The sequence below is a fragment of the Dermacentor variabilis genome, chromosome 7 (assembly GCF_050947875.1).
Source record: "Dermacentor variabilis isolate Ectoservices chromosome 7, ASM5094787v1, whole genome shotgun sequence".
In the NCBI taxonomy this organism is placed as follows: domain Eukaryota; kingdom Metazoa; phylum Arthropoda; class Arachnida; order Ixodida; family Ixodidae; genus Dermacentor; species Dermacentor variabilis.
Window position 1 is genome coordinate 96,692,337 of NC_134574.1, and position 21,405 is coordinate 96,713,741.

Sequence of the window (21,405 nt, forward strand, 5' to 3'; positions counted from 1 at the left end):
GGTATAACAGGGATCCTTTTCACGACGCAGGAATCGTGGAGAAGTATCTAGTTTGAGCGATGTCCCATAGTCACAATTAGTTGAATATATATATATATATATATATATATATATATATATATATATATATATATATATATATATATATATATATATATATATATATATATATATATATATACATCATTTATCTAGCAGTCGATGAAATATTTTTTCTTGTTCTGCGTAGCTCAGCAAAACCAAACCTTGAACTGTGAATGAATTATTGCGTTAGCCTCCCTAATCTGATTCAACTGGCTTCATCCCATTTTGCAACACAAACTCGACAAAAATATTGTACACTCTTCTTCGTATGAGCCGCAGTTTCATCTAGGGACATTTCCCTATGCTATTTGTTCATGCAAGCCTCGGAGATGTTATCGTGAATTTCAAAGAATAATTCCTAACTAACGTTGACTTTAGTGCTCCATTCTTGCGCGTTTGTTGCGCTACTCTCAAGAACATGAATGCGTGAAAGAAAATTCAGCGTCGCCTTGCTGCACTACAAAATCAACGCTGGAAATCGTTTTGCGAGTCTCTCGACCCGCGTAAACCTCTGTCGGTTGTCTGGAGAACAATACGTGGACTTCCAACAGCTCCTCAGCAGCGTCGTCCATTTAAGTATATAGCCCTACATCAAGGACGCCGAAAAGTCGAGGTAGCCGAAGATTACTGCGCAAGGATCGCGGTTCCGGCGCTCACGTATTCACCTTGCGCACCTATTCCCATTGTGCCCCCTTGCTCCCGAGATCTTAGCATAGACGCTGCTTTCTCCATCGAAGAACTGGAGGCCGCGCTTCCTGGGTGCAGACGATCTTCGTCACCAGGACACGATGGCATCACATACTCTGCGCTTGCAAACCTTGGTCCAGAGGCCAGAGATGCCCTTCTAGGCCTATACAACGCATCATGGCGCGACGGCCTGGTCCCTACAACGTGGAAATCCAGTCGGCTTGTTCCACTCCTCAAGGCTGGCAAATCCCCGTTGGTATTGTCATCTTACTGTCCAATAGCACTGGCCAGCTGTGTCGGCAAGGTAATGGAGAGAATGATCCTTACACGGTTGGAATGGTACTTAGAATTTTACAACGTCTATCCAGAGGTAATGGCTGGTTTTCGACGCGGCCGCTCGTCAATAGATAGCATTATCGACCTGGTAACATGCGTACAACACCAGAAACATCTGAAACGAATCACTGCGGTCCTATTCCTTGATGTTAAAGGTGCATACGACAATGTAGACCATCATGCAATTCTGGATGCCTTGGAAGCTGCAGGGATTGGCGGACGCACCTTTCGCTGGATATGCAACTATTTGAATGGAAGATCTTTCTTTATTTTGACTGAAGACGGACCAACGCCATCAAGCTATACCAGTCGTAGTGTACCGCAAGGCTGAGTACTCAGCCCTACCCTTATCAACTCAATGCTCGTTGGTCTCGCTGATTCGTTACCGCAAACCGTTCAGCTCTCCGTATATGCAGATGACATTTGCATATGGGCTTCAGGTGTGACCCGTGTACAAGTCCGCGCACGACTTCAGAAAGCCTCAACGGCTATGTCAACATGCCTAAGAAAACAATGCTTGGAGCTTTCCGCTGAGAAATGTGCACTCGCTGCTTTTACTCGCAAAGCAATGGCCCCGTATGCTATGACCAAATTATCGAAATAGACGAACGCACCAATTTTTTGGCGTTATCATTGATAGGGATTTATTTTGGAGCCCTCACATCTCGTACATGACAAAGCGTTTCGCCGCCATTGTGGACATTCTTGCGTTTCTCGGCGGGAAGCCCTGGGGGTGCAACAGTACCGTTAATGTTGCAACTATATAAAGCACTGTTTTTGACTTCCTGCGGTACAGCTTACCTGTACTAGGAAATACTTGCACTACGAATATTCGCAAAGCAAGCCCAAGCAATCAGGACTTGTCTCGGTCTTCCCAAAACTACGTCATCGATTGCGACAGTGTCCATAGCCAGAGACGCTCCTTTGACGGTCTACATTGATACGGATGTCCTGAGAGCGCACATCCGATACCTGACTCGGATTCCCTCACACCATCTTGCTTGCTTGCCAGCAGAAAGGCCACTTTCAAATTTTTCTAAAACTATTGTAAGACATCGGTCCTACTTGCCATCAGAATTTACGCCTGCTACACGATTGTCAGATCCATTGTGGTGTCTGCACCAGCCGCTAGTGCAACTGACAATTCCAGGAATCAGAAAGAAAGCTGGAGCGCCATTGCAAGCTTTGAAACAAGCAACTTTGGACACATTCGCAACGTGCTCAGATTCCGGCAACATGTAGACACAGATGGTTCAGTAAAACTCAACAGCTCAGCTGCAGCAGTCATCATCCCGGCTGCATCTGAGAAAATCAAATTAAGAACTTCATGTGTGACAACATCGACGGGTGCAGAACTCGCGGCGCTCCGTGCTGCACTTGATTTCGTTAAGCAGAAGCCACCGCAACAATGGACAGTCTTTAGTGACTCCTAGGCAGCCCTTCAGTGCATACGAAGCCCAATGCGCCACGGATCCAATGAACATCTGGCCTCGAAAATTCGGCACATATATCATCAAAGCCATGACAAGGGACACTACATTATCTTTCAGTGGCTTCCAGGACATTGTAACATCAGCGGGAATGACCACGCCGATGAAGCCGCCCGATCTGCACATGAAAGTGGTCAACGAGTCTTCATTCCGCTTTTGCAAACAGACGCTGCGGCTGAACTGCGATTGATGTCCCGTGAGTGTACCTTGTCCCTGTGGGACTCGAATATTTTCACCATGTGTCGGTTGCGCTCGTTGTCTCCGGACATACGGATGCCCTAGTCAGTACAGACTTGGTACCTGATCTGATGAAACAGAGAGTTTTTTCTGTCCCTTTATACATAACGTATGAGCATGCGTACTCGATATTTTAATCAATACTCATTACCTAGTACTCGTATTCGATTCATTCGTGAAAAGGAGGATATTTGACCACCGCTAATTTTATTCTAACAGAAAGGCGCGCACAAGAGAAGTAGATTTGTTTATGTCCTTTCACCGTTTATAATTCTCTATTTCCCTGCTAACCCAAAATATCAGTCACATTACGACGCAAGCTGTCAAGGTGAAATGTGCATTAGCAAGTTGATAACGAACCATGCTTCCTTTATGGAAGAGAAGTGCTACAACCTTCCACTTCCACCGTTACTTCTGGTGAAAGCCAAAACGCCTTTCATTTAAGCGGATGATAGCAGGTAATGCAAATGAGAAATATATTTTATTACCATTTAGCACCTTGATATTATATTCAGTGTTCGGAACGAGCGAATGCTAGAGTGACTGTTGACAAGCACTTCAAGCTATTTAAAATATTTATTATTACATTCATGGAACGTATATACATATAAGAGCCAAGGGTAAGCGAAGAGAAGGATAGCAAAAAGTGACATCAAATGAAACCAAACAGCACTGCGAGTTTAGGAGCAAAATGTATGGTCTATCATGTGGCTCTCCACGGTTACAGCAAAGTTTGTGAAAAATGGCGCTGCTATGGCGTTCTACGTGAGCGTGGTGCTTTTGTTGACAGCATTACTCCAATTTTAAAATTTTTGCCTATAATAAGAAAGTGATGAAGTAAATTTATATGCGTTGTAAGAAGAAATCAACTTGACTAACTTGGGAATATCCTTTCCTTCCATTCGTTTTATATTTTCTAAATTAGGTGACGAAATTGCTTCACTAAGTGTGTCTTACATTTTCTCAAACAGCATGGCTAATTCTATAAGAGTTCAAAGGCTGTCGGTGATGAATATGCGCACATCATTGTCCTAACAGAATTACGTTCTCTTGAGTGCCGTAGACGCTTTAAAGCCATAAAAGCACTGTGCGATGCTCGCGAATGCATGAGTCGTTGCAATATATTTATATATATATATATATATATATATATATATATATATATATATATATATATATATATATATATATATATATATATATATATATATATATGTATGAAGCCAGCGAGACACACTGTGCACATGCGAAACTGTTGTGTCTGCAGTTGTGATGGTCGGCGGCATCCTGGTTACAATGACGCGTTCTGCAAGGATCTCTATTACAGATGAGTCAGACGATGCAATGCAGCCCCTGACGTAGGCAAGTTTGCGCATTGCTGGTGTGCCAAAACGAACACTCACTAAAGTGTAGAAGCAAGTTCACAAGAGTTTGCTAGCTGCTGAGACCAGTATATTCTGGTGCCAGCTGGAACGTTAAGCGAGTGACAGGATTACAATGGTGAGTGCTCTACTCCATTTTCGTCGTATAACCGATCGTTCAAAGAGACATTTTCTGCATTGCCAATTTTCACTTTTTTTATTGACGTATTTTCCTTAGAGCCTACAGAAAACGCTTCTTTTGTACTCGGCACCATTGTTCGAATCGCGACAGTTTTGAAATTCTTGCTTTCCTATAGTTTCCCCGACGACGGAGGCATCCAGTTAGCTCGTATCTTGCTATACAATTGTTTTACTTCGAAACAGACATTTTCTTTGACAAACAAGAATCTTAAGAAAGAAGTGAAATTGCATCTATAAAACCCATATATAGTATTTAATAGGTCAGATAAAGTGTGCCTTGTTTATTAGTGTGCGCAAAAGTAGTTTTTCTTAACTTTTCTGGTGTCAATATTCTTCGCCCGTATCTCGCTAAGAACGTAATAGTATAATGTCGACTGGTCTGACTACTCGTCGTCAAAGAAGAATATAAAAAAAAACTGAAACACAGTTACTTGCTCAAGGTAACCTCCTGGGCTGTCTAAAATTTGCTTTGCAAATTTGCAACAAAACGTGAATAGAGAGCGTTCAAGTTTATTTATAAGAACAACTTCAACTTCTTCAATAGTGCCTTCAAAAACAAGGAAGGTAAGTAGTGTCTTCTTGTTTTGTATGAAAACCTTATTATTTGAGCACGCAGTATATTGACAAGACCCATTATTAAATTAGGCATGCTGCCGGGCGGCACTCAGCCCATCGGTCACTCACGCTTGGCCGCAACACCTCCGTGAACCATTTGGGGATACTTGCCCCGATTGCTCAAGTCGAGCGTCCGCAGCTACAATCAAACAGCCTTTCTGGAAATTCCCTAGCCTAAAGGAGATACGGTGGCGCTACTTGCAAACAGGTCATCCCACGAGAACAGGATACTATTATTTTTTAGATCAATCTTCTTGTTTACCGATTGTCCTGCTGCGGTCATTTCCCTTTGGGAGCCTCGCCTGTTTACTACTAACAACCAACTATGTATCGTGATAGAAGAATAAACTGTAACAGAAACCATCGAGCATTATTGATGTATATCGCTAAAGCCTGCCTACGTTTGTATATTTATTTTTTTATGCCGTTGGGCAAACTTTAGCAATAAAGAAAAAAAAAGAACCCAAGTGTTCATGTTCTTTCTGGTGAGAGTACAATGATTCGTGGTAGCGATTTCACTCCCAAATAGACGACTTTACAGAAAAGCAATGACATAAAGCAATTTATACGTGACAGCCATGTCCTTGGCCTGATATGTAAAGCTTCAAATTTATTTCACGCAATGTCGCTACACTATATACACTACTGAAATAAAACTTTCTATTGTAAAACAACTCCTAAAAGATGAATACGCTTATCGGTCTGTTACAAAACCAAGTGAGTAATGCATTATTCAGCAAAAAGAGCCAAAGAAGATGTTTGTTGCTAAAATCAATTGCTTATACATAAAAAAATTAGGCTTCTATTGTTTTTTATTTAATAAAACACAGCCCTGTGAAAATTTCTTCATGTGAAGGACAGTTCAATTTCCAAGAAATGTGAGTTACTGATGAGTACAGGTGAGGTGACTAAACGTTTTATCATAATCTCATTTGAACCAGTGAAAACTTACAGAAACTTTATTTCACTTTTCCCTCGTTACGCACCTGCTACGACAATCAAGAGCGCCATATCGTAGAAACGACGTGTCGGAAACTTGTTCCATCTAGCCGCGTCAAAATTTGAATTTATTAGGCACAATATTTATAAATCTGTCTAATCCTTTGAGTGATGTCTTGTGTTACGGACTGTTATTAAACTTATAGTCCTTTCACCTCGTAGAGCATATAAGATGTCGTACATATTGAGTAAAAATTGTGCAGGTTGAAACCGACATGACGCATTCAGTAACCTCCTTGGTTGTGGTCTTCTCCGTGGGGATAATCGTTGCTTCTGCAACCTACAAAACAGGTAAATAGCACTTGACTTGATTCGTTGTATAAATAAACATGGACACTCGGTATGCCAGAGATCATTTTGAGGACGCAGGAATCGTGGAGAAGTTTCTAGTGTGAGCAATGTCCATATTCAGAATTAGAGGAATATATATATATATATATGCGTGAATTTTCTGGCACACGCAAATTTCAAGTCGACTTTGTTCGAAGATGATAACGAATTGGAGATGGTGCAATCAAATCGAAGTGACACTGGCTCTTCGTGCGCAATTATTGTGCTTCACCCTGCAATTTGTTTTTTCGGAACAGCCACTCGTGAAAACCATCGCCCTTAGGCTGGAACATTCACTCATTCCCTTGGTGACAGAAATTACTTATGCTGCTGTTGAAGGCGTTGGTCATTGAAGGAATAATTTATTATTTTGAAGCTAAGACTTCCGTGTTCTAAAAACGTGTTTTACGGCTGCTAACGAAAGATACCTGGAATGAAATCATGAGCACTAATCGACCCCGCATATCACATCTTCAACTTTGCTGAAATGAAAGCTACAGAACAATGTCTTATTCTTTAACCTTTCAGGACAATGATGGAACTAAGTAGCTCCTACGCAGAAAGTTCACGTGATGCAGGTGTCCGTTTTGAAACTAACACACTTTTTAATAGTGTCAAAAGTTTCTCTATGTCTCTTTAAAGTGTAGTGCCCCAAATGTTTCTTTATTTCTTTTTTTTCCTAATGTTCAGCATTTGGTTCTTTTGAAATAGATGGAATTAATTATTTTACTGAAGGTACGATTTTCTTGTTGCCAACTGCTCTAAACTCATGTTTTACGGCCGATAGCAGAAGATACATGGAATGAAGTTATCAGCACATATCAGCCACACGTACCACTTCAGGAACACTGCCGAAAGGCAGGTTGCTAATAAATTTCCTATTTCTGAGCCTTCCGTAAGAATTATGGAACTAAGTAGACCTTAACCATAAAGCTCACGTGACGCAGCAATTGATTGTTGAAATTACCACACTTTTCAGTATCGCAAAAAAATTGTCGATGCCTTCGTTAAGTGTAGTACCCGTAATGTTTTTGATTAAAAATTAATACTTAAGCGAATGTCATTTCTAAACAGCAGCTTTAATTTAGATCACTCCCGGATACTGCGGACCACGACTACTTCTTGCCATGGTCTTGCTGAATGACTCACATGCAAGATAGCATTGACCTAATCAATTAGCTTATGCATAACCTTTGCAGATGTACCATCCACTAAGTTTGTTCGCTCTCGAATTGCACTATGAAACAATAAATAATACTTAAGCACACCAACTGCAAATAATAAAAGACTTGAAGCCCGCAGTTCTTTAATGAATCCAACGAAGCTTTTCATGCCGCTCTTTGGGAGAGATTTAGCCCGTTTCTGCGATCGGTACTTTGCGTATTAGTATCATCAGCGCATGCACCTTCTTGGTAAGCATCAAGTTACGCATGTATGGGAGATAGTAAAACTTTTTTATTTATTTTGATGCCGAGTACTTTGCATGCCACATCTGAATTAGCACAATATTTTTAGGAGATAATCTTATCGCGGCCACTTTTACCCGTTGAGATACAAAAAAGAAGTTGGTGCATTTGATGTTTGATGAATCCAATGAGTATATACCATGTTCAACTTCAACAGAAGTGACCTTAAATCGTTCTGCATAACTGTGAATGAATTATCGCGTAAGCCTCCCTAATGTGATTCAATTAGCTTAATTCCCTTTTGCAACGAAGCACAACACATATTTTTCTTTTACAGAAAGACATACTCGACAAGGATATCGTACTCTCTTCTTCGTATGAGCCGCAATTTCATCTAGGGACATTTCGCTAAGCTGTTTATTCATGCATACCTCGGAGGTGTTATCGTGAATTTCAAAGAATAATTCGTAACTAACGTTGACTTTAGTGCTCCATTCTTGCGCGTTTGTTGCGCTACTCCCAAAAATCTAATCCGTGATTAGGTGGGCTGCATGTTTTCTACAGTGTTTTCTACCAACTTCTAGAGTGTGTTCTGGAAGTAATTTTCGCAAACTCTGTATACAGATTTTTCACTCTTGTGAGAATAATAAGGGTACTTAAAACAAAATAGTATCTGTAAACAGAACAACATTATAGTGGCGTACTAATTTTTGTTTTTCTGTCTTGACGTAGACTGTGTCTTTACTGGCCTGGACCTGGATGGTGCTCTTGCAAGTGTAATCAGTCAGTTATCGATACATGAAGAACAGATGAAGAGGATCGGCTCATACCGCGATATTTTAGATGTAGAGTGCTGCAGCATTAGTGGCCTCCAGCGCCTTCGCCAGTATGGACCACTGCTTCCTTACTGCGTCAATGGCACACGCAAATTTCAGGTCGACCTGGTCCACGATGGTCCCATCGAGATGATAATGAATTGGAGGTGGTACAATGGAATGAAAGGAACACTGGCACTCGGTGCACAATTATCGCGCCTCACCCTGCAATTTGTTGTTTCCGAAAAACCACTCGGGAAAATTGCCCTTAGGTTGGAAAATCCTCTCGTTCCCGTGGCGACAGAGATGACTTATGCTGCTGTTCAAGGTGTTGGTGAAACTGCACGAGCTGTGACGGCAATCTGGAGCGAACTTCTGCCTTCGCTGACGCAACGTGTGTGGAATGAGTATTTCCTTGCAAATCTGCGCAAGGCCGTCTGTGAGGTTCAGCTCGATCTGTTCGCTCCACATGAAGAAGCTAACCTACAGAAAGGCAGCTCAACTGCGTTCACTGAATATACCGAATTAGATGCATGTACGCACTGATCGCTGAGCTACAAACAACGGTGATCCCAAACAGTGCTTGCAGCACATGGCTGCTCAAGTCTGCGGCAACTTCACGATAGTCAAACAGGCAGCGTGAAGTGTCGGCGAATTTTGGGGTGTACAATGGCTTCGAAGCATGAGTTATGTGTCTGGTTCCTCTTGTTGAATGCTGTGATGCGTGGTAGATAAGTAGCCAGCCGTACGTAAATATCGCTATATAATTAGCTTCCAATAGTTATTTTTTTACGGAAGCCGTGCTACCTTTTATGCAGGTATGCACCAAACTATCCTGAGAGATAAAGAGAGAGATAGAAAGAGAGAGAAACTGAGAGATAAAGCTATAGCAATGCGAAAGCAAAAGTATGTGCGATGGCTGTAAATTGGAATTACCTGTCACCATATGAATTTTCGAAGTCGCTAGACTGCTTAGTAGGACACACGCACCTCAAATGCTGAACGTGGTGTATGATTTCTTTGATACAAAGTGAATAAAATGTCTATTTCCTTGCTTCTCTAAGCACACACGTAATACTTTTTCAAATGTAACGGGTTGTCCATTGTTGCACACGAGCGTTCCTTCACGTACAACCACATGATAGGCACGAGTGGTGGGCACAGGACAAGGGCATATTCTTTTGGTGTTTATTTGCTAAAACTTCAAACTTCTAAATTTAGAAGCAGGCTGTGTTGATAGGTTAAAGAGCAAATGGAGATTTCAAGTGCACCATATCGCTCAGCCGAGCCTCTGCATGCGCCTGTCATTACTGTTCAGTAGATGGAAACTTTTGCCGGCTTAAACAATCAACCTTGGTCATTGAGAAGTGATCTAGCTTCAATGTGGGCATCATGACCACGTTGTTGTTAGATGAAGGCATGCCTCAGCTGAGCTATAGTGACGCCATGCTCAAATATTCAATAGCGCGGGCCTCAGAGCCGGGAGAAGGTCATGCACTGCCACAATCACTCTGCACACTCGAAACACTTCGTGTGTGTTAAATTCCATAGCTTGTATTAGTCACAGGGGACGTGCAGTCGTCCTGTACTTGTGGAGTATAGAACACGGGGTGCATAGAAGTATATGCAAAGTAAAAAATATAGAGCAAGCTTCGCATTCTCTTAAGCGAACCGATCTAATTGTAGAATAAGCATTTATGTTCTATTGTTGCGTCGGCTCAGGGTACTTCTTTTCATGACGCCAACCTAGTAATGGTATTCCGCGCCGTAATCGCCACCGTACGCCACGTACCTGTTTCATATGCATATTTTGTCACCCGAGATTTTCGGAGATCTGAATGTTTTGATCTTTTAGACCCTTCGTTATATAATGACGCTCTTTCTTGTTCCTCCGCCACCTTTCTCTGAGAGCAGTCTTAGACAAATTCTGCAAAATGTACTACGAACCCCAAGAACACGCGTAGGGAGTGAATACCAAAAGGTTTCATGAGTTTTTCAATTCATGCCACCGGTACTTCCTTTGCGTTCTTTGCAGTGCCATGCAGTGCCCTGCCGAAGAAAGTTACCTTGTTCTTGAAGAATACACTCTCTTTAAAACTGACATTTAGATTGGTTTCTGGCAAAGCTGCGAGAACATGGGCCAGATGTTGTGCATGGAGAAGCTCGCTTCAGAATGCGCAATAATATCGTCTACGTAGACATTCCAGGATCTGCAAATGAAGGGATCCAGTACCATATTCATCATTTTCTGAAACAAGCTGTTCGAGTTCTTCCATCCGAAGGGGAGGCGGTTGTATTCGTAGATGTCAAATGGTGTTATGAACTCCATATACTGCTTTGTATCCTCTTGAAGTGGTTCTTGCCAAAAAACTTTACATAAGTTATTATCGAAAATCAAGTACATCCATGTCGTCAATAATTCCATCCATTCTAGGCATAGGGAATGTAATGCGCTTTGTCTGGTTGTTAATTGCTCTGTAGTACATGTATCGTCGGATGCTTCCATCTTCCTTGGGTGCTATCTTTATCGGCCATGCATATGATGATACGGACGGACAGATAATACCTGCGTCCAACATCTTCGCAAGCTCGTTTTTCAACCATGGTTTCTTTTGTCTGGTGAGGTCGTAAGGTTTCTTCTACAAGAAAGCGGTGTCATGTAATTTAAACTAAACTTCAAACTTCGTAGGATAGCTTAGGGAATAGTATATTTCATCATATATTATAGGAATGTCGTCTTCTTTCTTAAGAATGCGAATTTCTTTCTCCTTTCCCACAGGTTGCGGCTCATGCGCATCTTCGCTCATAGACACGGTGTCATCCCAGTGTATATATACAGTGTGTTTAATGCAACATGAACCAATGATTTTAAAAAAATGGTTAACCCCAACTAAATTAAACCAACGACTTACGGTTTACCGTCATGTGGCACCCCTTAACGTATTTTTACATTGCGTCTAATAAGTACATAACTAAGATCAATTATGCAAGCATATGAATCACTTTAGGGCCAAGTGCGTCACATTATTTTGCAGAAGGCATTCCAAAACGACTGATCCAAGTTTTTGTGGCAAGGCACATTTTCAGGCATTTAATAAAAGCCCGCGAAAGGAGAAATAAAAGCACGTCTCTGCGTTAATGCCCTACCGTATTGCAGCGCCCTCAACCGCGCTTCGTGCGAAGGAACCGTGCGTGTGGACCATGGTGAAGTCAGCGGCCGCGGCTATAGGCGTCTCCTTCATTGTGCATCGGCATCTTTGACGGCGCCACAGTGAAAGAAAGCGCCATCGTCCCTTATAAGCGATTGGTTGGGCTCACGGCTGAAATCGCTGCAATACGTTAGCGCAAGAGTGCAGTCACGTGGTTGTGTTTGATATTTCGCGGGCTTTCTTTATACGGCGGAAAATTCACCACGCAGCATGTACTGCCGTGAGCAATATGATAACAAAATCATAATATGAACGGAATCCTTGGTTCATGTTATGTGAAACACCTTGTATATAAGGTTGCGGTACTTCATGTCTGCCCTGGAGAGTAGAAAGTCATACTCAATGGTTTATGTAACAAGGGACCATATTTCTGCAGTTCCTGACTGGTACATAAGTTTTAGACGCATCAATTTGCAGTGTTTCTTTTCACGCCCGTTGTAGCCTCGCAACACGACTGATTTTTCTGTAAATATGCTATCTGCTTTTACTTTGTTTCTTTTTACAATTGAAACAGAAGCTCCGCTATCTATAAGAGCTCGCATTGTTTCACCCTGCGCTTCGAGTTATATGTGTTGTAAACAAGTTGGCCGGTCTCTTTTGCTGTAGAGGCATATTTAAAAACTTTCTCTAATTCTTCCGGCTCTTTGTCTTTTAACCCTGTGGGTTTCTGTACGGGAGTTAAAGGTGTTGCGATACCCGCCCCAAACTTACACCAGACACCTTCCAACACCGATAGACACTTCTCATCTAAGCAACTTTACGCTTGGTGTCCCTGCAGCGCCTCGTCAAAACTAGTAGATTCGCTCAGTCCAGGAATGCGGAAAAAGTTTGAGGCAGCTGTAAAAGCACTTCGAGCGTTTTCAGACCCTTTGCTAGAACCTCTCCTTGCAAATCTCTAGGTGCGCCGTGAATAATAAGCGCAAGAAGCAATGACAGCGGCACTCCAGGTTAAGCATGGCGAAGAGGTAGGTGGTTTTCGAGAAAATACTCGAGTGGAGTGCTTGATTTGAAGCGGTAGAATAGTGCCTCATACAAGCACTGAACCGGATTCTAGTTGAAAGTCAGCAGGAAACTCTCCTTCTATTTAAACCGAAGTTCAAGCTTTTGCGGGAGTTTCCACTGGTACCACTACCTTGCTATCCGGCTAAGGAATGGTCGCACGTTTATCACTAGGTTTTCATCAGACATCCACTGTTCTTCACAGCTTGTTCGTAGAAAGCTATCCACCCTTCTTGACTGTCAGATGGGTCATGAAACGCTTCAGGACGCACTATTTGTGAGAGATGATTTGCTAGCGTGGTTAAAGCATACAGCTAGAGTCTCAATAAAAGGAGCTTTGGTGCGAAATTTTCTGTTGTCGAATTGATATGGCTCGAAGAATCGTCGGTAGCTTGTCAGGGGGGAGCTTGTCGGAGCATGAAAGTTTCTCCTAGCGGTGTCAACACCCGCTTGTTGAAGGGACGCAGTGGAATATTTACTTGTGCGGAATCTCACTCAAAAAGTTACTCCGATGGAACTTGTCCATCACTTAAAAGAAAAAGGCCATCATATTTCTTTCCAGTGGATACCAGGTCATTGCGGTATCTTAGGAAATGATGGCACCGATGAGGCAGCTCGGATATCAAACCAAGAAGACCGCCGCGTCCCCATTCCTCTCTCAAGGACCGACGCTGTGAGACAACTTGGCATTTTAGTACGCACGATTTCCTTAGCAGAGTGGAACACCGCAAATACAAGGCGCACAAGACTGCGCAGACTAAACCCGTCCCTTCAACTCAGACCTCCAGCCGGTCTACACCGATGTAAAGCGTCTCTTCTGTGTCGGTTAGGGCTTGGAGTTGCCTTCACGAATGCCTACTCAGCACTTATTGGAATGGCTGATAATCCTGCGTGTGATGTTTGCGGATGCGATGAGAACATTGAACACTTATTGTGCCATTGTCCTCAATTTCAAGCACGAAGACAATCTTTGTCCAACACATTGAGGAAATTAGATGATCGTCCTCTGAGTGAACAGACGTTACTAGAGCACCATCCCGACCGATCATCGGCTCAGAAGGCAGTAAAGGCACTTTTATGCTTTCTCAGAACTTCTGGTATGCGCGAGCGTCTTTAACTCAAGTGCTGTCCGTACGCGTATCTACACCTTCTCTCTCTCTTCTCTCTCTCTTCTCTCGCTTCCCCTTCTTCCTTCCCGCAGCGTAGGGTAGCCAACCAGACTATTGACTGGATAACATCCCTGCTTTCCTATATAACTCTCTCTCTCTCTCTCTCTCGAAGATAAACGATTTTTATGCACTTATACTCGTAGGGCATTTTATTTTGTTATGCACGAAAGGGAACTTTCAAGAACAGAGTTCAGGCAACCTCAACAAAATAAGCTTTCTTGTTGTAAGTAAAACTTTAGGAACAAATTCTCAAGGTTTCAAATGATCTTGTGTACCAGGTCATTGTTATTATAACTGAGAATTAAAATTTTTTCGCTTAAGTTTTGTTTAGCATTTTTGGCACTTGCTACTGACGACCATCATACAATGCAATTGGATGACGCATCGCTCAATAAAAATGTCGAGCATACTGTAGAACATTTAAAAAAGCCTAAATAGTTCGAACATTCCAATCGCCACAATGTATAGTTGAGTCAATAAATGAAGACCCAGTATGGAAGTCATTTGTCAATTTTTTTTGTCGTCTCTTCATTCTTATTCATTAAATATCCTCCTTGATGCAGTAACAAGCTAGAAAGGTATTTCCAGGTTGTAAACAGCACTGTCACACCATGAGGGATAATTGCCTTATTAGACTTTGTGGTTACATCTGTTGCTTCTTATTCATAGAGTAGAGTTGTGTTTATTGCCTCAGGATTATTTTCGACTAAAGAAATCATGCCGATCTAACGCCGATACATTTTTTTCTTGGGCCCACCTAAAGCAAAGCTCTCGTGAGGCGGATAACTAAATGCTACATAATCATTCGCCTTCTGTAATGTATTTACTATTATATACGACACGTATAAGCTCCCTAAATCCGCAAAACGATGAAAGCGCCCTCTTACCATCCTGTAAATCATGTTATCCGTGCGAGCAAGCAGTACACTGTCTCTCGGATCGGCCAACTTTTCACCACGCTATCTCCATGATCATCCTTGTTTTGCTATTGAGCTATGTGCACGGCAGGTCCACGTTACTCCGCAAGATGTCGATCGAGCGGGCGCACCGTACTTCTTGAAGGAAGCCTTCGAAATCGCATTAATGAATATATCCGCTACAACTTTCAATTGAGGATATTAAACTACTATTCAGAATTCACCTACGTAATTCTCTAGAAAAAATTGCTGATCAATGACACATATTGAGGTGTTTTATAGATGGCTATATATACAAAGCATATCGTTATAGTGCACAGCCTAAATTTCGTACATTTGGCCAGGCAACACCAGCGCAGCTGGTGGTACTGTGAAAAATGTTAGAAAGGGTTACCGAAGTACGTTTCTTTTTGAAGTATACGTTCCCCCATTCTAACCAATGAAAAGTTCAGCCAACTTTCTCTGGCTATGACAACAAATGTTCTGGTTTGCAAAACGCACTAATAATTCAACTTTACGAACTGCACCTCCCGTATGGTTCAGTCTGTCTTACAGCAGCAGACGATTTTAAAGGAAAGCTTTCTTTGCCAAGCCTCCCAAAATTTGATGGCTGCCGTTTTGGGAAATTAGCCAAATAGGACAGCGCTAATATAAAAAATCGCCCTATACGTTGCCCCATCTCTGATGCCCCTTCAATCTGTGCTGCATGGAACTGCGCAATCAAACATCAAAAGGTAGTTTGACATCCTCTCGGGAAGAAATGTACCTCCTCAGGAATGTAATTCTTTTTAACGCTGATCTAGCTGCGCGTTTTCATACAAGGTCAAATTCTCATTCAGAGAGATGGTCAGTGGTGGAGTTATAGCATTAGTAAACGGGCCGATACCGGATATTGTTATAAAAGCAAGGCTGGCCACAAAGCTACTGTTATGAGCGGTGACGTGGTTACGTGGGACGCTCTGTGACGGTGTACACGAATGGCCAGGCTGGCCAGTAAACTTTGCTTTAACAACGTAAGTAGTTACTTATCGGACGCCTAAACCATGGATATAAAGGAGCAGGTAACCCTGTCTTTACAAGTAGACATCAACACTAATAGAATTATGTTCTCCATTAAAGGCGAGTTTCAAGCGATAGTACGACAATGATCCCCTCCGTGCACATTTTTTATATCTTCAAAATCTTTTACAAACACACGTTATGCCGAATTCGTAGAAAGTCAACACCGAAACGACGCGGCCTTCTGCAATTACCCCCCCCCCCCTCCCCACACACACACACACGCATACACCGGCGAAAGCTCAATAAGCGAGGTTCTTTCAGTCTAACCAGATCAGATTGACAAGGAAGTATGTTTAAAGAGGTGTCAAAACATGCCTTCATCACCACCGGGTGCTAAAGTCTCAGTAGGATACATAAACAAGTTGGAGAGCTCGCGCGCAGGACACCGAAATTAGGCATAACACTAAGTGTTTCGGTGATACCGTTGTAGATGTGCTTATCTTTTAGCGCCAACAGGGCTAAGGATTGCGCGATCTTAAAAATTCATAGCAGCCGTCAGAAATCGCAATGGGATGTCGATAGTTGGTGTCTAATGCTAAGTTTTTCGATGTCACAAAACATCGGGAATTTTTACCCACACTCGCAATTTCTTTCTCGTGTCTGTCGGGCCTCATTGAATATGCATTAATGGGGGCCCTGTGCTTGGAGTGGCCCTATTAACCTAAATATTTAGCCATGAGTTGTAGTATTGACCATTTAGTGCATTTGTGATTGTTCGAACTAAACTATAAGCAGAGCAAGATTAGACACTATCGTCTGGGGTTCGTGGGTGATTCCTAAATGCCACTGAGTCCGAGGCTCAGTGCCTATAATGACTAGGCCAATTACGCCAACAAGCTCTTGTTGCATTGGGCGTATAATAGATCACAAGACGTGACTAACAAGCACGAAAACACGCCGTGGTGGCTCTGCGGAGTTGGTGTTTGGCTTACGCACGAGGTAGCGAGTTGGAAAATGACCATGCACATGTGCACTGGGTGCGCGTTTACGAAGGCCCAGAGATGAAACAGATTTCACAGTTCTTCACTGCGGGCGTACCTCATGATGATATCCTAAGGTTGCTTTGGTACGCAAAAAAAGAAAAGAAATTTTCAGGAAGAACCAACACCACGAAAAAAACGACAAAAACAAACAATAACAACAGCAACAAATACTGCTTAACAAATGTATTAGAGGAAGCAGTATAGAACTGGTAAATGGACGTCTCCGTTTCGTTTTGATGTGTCAATGTGGTGTGGTTACGATCTGGCGGCTGTATTAGTTGTTGTTGCAAACGGGCAGCTGCAACTGCGGCGCAGCTCACAACATAAATAATAATGCAGCGAATTTGTTCGAACCCCGCTGAGTGTGTTTGGATATCACACGAATAACTGCAAGGACACGGCAATTTATGTTATAGAAAATTCGACGGTGGTCCCAATGGGGTAAGTAAAAAAAAACCTTTGTCCTGCTGTTTTTGAAGCCCCGTAAGAAGTAACGAAAACTAACATTGCAGAAGAACACATCTGAAGCGATACGTCAGGAAGCTCACCTCACGTCATCTGTAAGCATTTATATCGTGTACCAAAATATTTTTGCGGTTCCAAAAGCATATATAGGTCGCATCAGATGTAGATGCTGGCGAGGAAGTATTTTGAGTTCACGTCATTGAGGAATATTTTGATGAAAAAGCTTGTTTACTCGCGCACACTTTGGTATCATCAGAGATCGTTACTTTTCTTCCACCAGCAGTGAGCAGCTGCAACTTTCTTCTCGTTATTGTGCCTAAAGAACAAGCGGATGTGCTACTTCCAGTGCGTAATTTTGGTATTCCTGACACAGGCCATATCCGTTGCCGGGTGCAGAGGGTTTGTTACACTTGCATGCTTATCAGTGGCATTCAAGGCCATGGAAACCGGAGTACTAAAAGGGCCATTCCAAGTTGACTTGGAGGTCAGTTCTCTCGGGCCCAACTTTTCACGACCAGTACAATTTTTCACAAAATAAAAACAGTCTGAGAACTTCACTCACTGCCACTGTAGCTCTTATATAGAAGAAACCACTGAAAACGGTAAGTTTTGATTACATTTATTCACGTAAATATTTTCACGTTTTCCAACGGTGCGTTATTGAGATAGCGTAAGGTTTAAGAATCTAATACAGAGCTCGGAACAAATTTGTGTCTGGAAATCCTAAAGAAGATTCAACACATAATGCAGGCATAAAATAAAGTGACGAAAGCGTGTTGCGTGAACCACTGCATTTTAGACTATGTAAAACGTGGTAAAGCCAGCGTCACATTTCGCTAAACGGTCTATTGCCGATGATGTCAGAATTTCTTGTAGCTTTCAAATGCCACCTAAATAATGGGTTCCTGTCTTTATTGCTTTAAGGTCTTCTTATTTTCTTAGATATAAAATGTTGCTGCGATACGGCGAGCAATCTCTATAAGCGCTACAATAATCTTTCTTTCTTTCGTGCTCGCAACGAAAGAACAAGCTGCAAGAAACACAACTTACCAGATATATTAGGGATGTGTGCTCCAAAATGTGTCCTGCAGCCTAATGTAGACGCTAGCTTAATTTATTCCTACTGACTAGATAATTTATTCCTACTTACCAGACCACGCATAGTGCTCGATCCTGAGAGGTTCAATATAGGCTTTTCTTTTATGTTCATGGAAGCGAAATATCAAAATCATTCGCACATAAGGTAGTGCCATTAGGCTGATTGTGCAAGATAATCAATATGTAAACCTTTTCCAAATATAAAGATATGTATATGTGCATGTTGAGCCATAGACAAGAAAAGACATTCAGTGTAAAATTGAGAAATAATTCTTAGGCAATAATAAGCACAATATATATTTTTTATCGCTGCAACAATGCATTATCTTTTTGACAAAACTTTGACAAGATGTACACTAGGATATCGTTGCTATTGTTTATTCATTATCAAAGATTGTGTTGGCTCCAATACCTTAGATAATGTTGGCGAAGGTAAATTGGAGTTGCATAGCGCTTCGTTCACAGAACATTGAGGCATGTTCCTTGCTTCACATGAGCCCGTAGTTGATGAAATAACCCAAGTACCAAAATACGCCGCCATGATTTTATTTTCTACTGAGACCTATGAAAATGCTGAGACGGCATCTGTAATGTTAAAAAGTGGCTTGTAATATCGTTCGCTTGCATTTTGAGTTATCCTGTGATTTGTATATTTAAAATGAGCATAGAAAATTTGCTGTGCCTTCTCATGCTTTACCTAACAATAAATCAATTGCTCTAGATTTCTCTATTCTTTTTTGTCATGGTAGAGTACAAATTACATGCATATCTCTTTACAGGTTAAACGCCGTCATGGCAACACTGAAATTCAATGCTGCGGCGCTTTTCATGGCGACATCTGCTGCTTCCTACTCCTCAGGTGGAGGTGAGCGCATGGAGTTTTATTGGCAAATACAGTTACAAGTTTATATATTTGCTTACATTCAGCAGTTCAAGCCCCTCTCACGTTATATAACGCGGAATATTCAGCTTACTTACAGAACATTTTTCTTCGGTGTTCCTAACTTCCCGTTAGGAATACTTCACTCTCTCGTAAAGCGCATCCTAGATTATCCCTATAATATTTGGAATATCACACATCAGTGGTAATGAGAATGGTACTGCGTCAATTTTCGGATGAGAGTGCATATTTATTCAAATTCGCACATAGCTGAAAAAGTTAGCCTCTCACGGATTAGAAAAAGAGCGAACACGACCCTTCAGTATACTGGCTAAGATGCGTTCAAAGTTTGTCAGATTTGACGTGCGTGTGAATTAGTTGGTAAAATGTCCTAATTTGTTACTTCACTGTAATTTGTTACTTCACAGCCACAATACATTACTTAGCTTCAGTCGTTCTGACAAATGTTTTTCGACAGCATACCAGTGAACTATGATGAGTCATCTTTCCGTTGAATGAATAGCTCCAAGTCAATGCTACGAGCTTTCTCAGTCTATACACCATGGTGAATTATCGCAGAGAAGTATTGAGGTTACCGCACAATGCCGGCTTGCTCTTTTCTTAATCATCTCTTTATCAAACTAATAACAAAACACAATAGTACACCGTCCAGAATATACGTAGTCAAAGAATACGCTTTCACATTTTCTAAAGTTTCCCAGGGCATGTGAGGCATGATCTGTGAACACAAATAACTGCTACCTCATCACAAACTGATTGTGTACTTTACATCGTATTTAACTAGAGATATGCTTGAAGCGTATTTAAAAAAAAATATTTGGCACGTAACAAGCGGGCGCCTAGCTAACGCTGCGACCTTAGCTGCGTAGTTCTTGAAGAAACTCTCTCGAATAGCTAAACGGTATTTTCACAGAATAATATATGGAAACGCGTTAATATAGAAAAGGGACTTCTCTCGTCCAGTTCTCACACCAGCACTTTCTTTTCCCACACAGAATGCGACTTCTCAGTCGTTGACGTGGACGCTCCGTTGGACCAGATCCTTGCCACGTTTCCCATCCATTCACTACACCCTGACTGAAAACAAATTCATACCTGTCATCGCTGGCCTAGAATTCGGGCCCCTCAGTGTGTCTGGGCTGAACAAAATAGCGCAGAATGGTGCTGCACAGCCTTACGGCCTTCGTGGTACGCGCTCTCTTCAAGTGGACTTCATCCACAACGGCCCCATATTCTTCTACGCGCCTTGGCGAATGTGTTCTAGCCAGGAGGGCCGCATCATGATCGGCGCTGAATTCTCGCGCTTCACAGTCCTTCTTCGCGTGGACAGAGGAGGCTTTGCCGAGAATTTCGTTCTCCGCGACGAGGGACCAAATGTTCCCGTAAGCAGTTACAAAGTTTGCGTGACCGTCGAAGGTGCCGGAGAAGTCATCAGAACTGCCAGCGTTATACTGAGCAAGCTCTTCCCGGCATACGCGACCAAATTCTGGAACGAACAATTCTTTAATCACTTCACATACTTCCTTCGTGGTGCACTGGAGTGAAACTAAACGACACTACATGCTCAGCTCTATACAGCAGTCACTATGTCAAGATTTTCAGGAAAACAGCAGGTGGAACACCAGCCTCATTGTATAAGCCAGAAGGTTTAGTCGGAACGCATTCAGATCCTGCTACCGAATACGAGAAATTTAAGGTGCTGAATAAACGGTGTTTCCTACTTTGTTTGCAGACCTCTTATTGTGATTCGTGCTCACATTTGATTTAGCAGCAAAAGGCGAGCCTGGCGATCTTATTCACCAAGAAGCATTCTAGAGTGCCTGGACAGAAAGCCACCCATCTGCGACTTGAAATAAAGAAAATTAGAATATTTCTGACAGCCACTTTAACTCATGTTATTCAAATTTCCTCGTGGTTTCTCATGCCGTGGTTTCAATGTTTGCGCTACACTCAGTTAGCCAAAAGCCTAACAGCAATAAAAAGAAGGGGCTGGACAGAAATTATCAGCGCTACTTGTAAATGCAATAGAATAGCCGAACCC

At 42.1% G+C, this 21,405-nt stretch overlaps 1 protein-coding gene across 1 annotated transcript; it reads left to right on the plus strand.

Moving 5' to 3' along the window:
- Positions 1-6,218: 6,218 nt before the first annotated feature.
- Positions 6,219-9,478, plus strand: LOC142586961 (uncharacterized). The gene is made up of 2 exons (XM_075697832.1): positions 6,219-6,301; positions 8,479-9,478. The coding sequence occupies exons 1-2, from the start codon at positions 6,226-6,228 to the stop codon at positions 9,105-9,107; spliced, it is 705 nt and encodes a 234-aa protein (XP_075553947.1). The 5' UTR covers positions 6,219-6,225; the 3' UTR covers positions 9,108-9,478.
- The last annotated feature ends 11,927 nt before the right edge of the window (positions 9,479-21,405 follow it).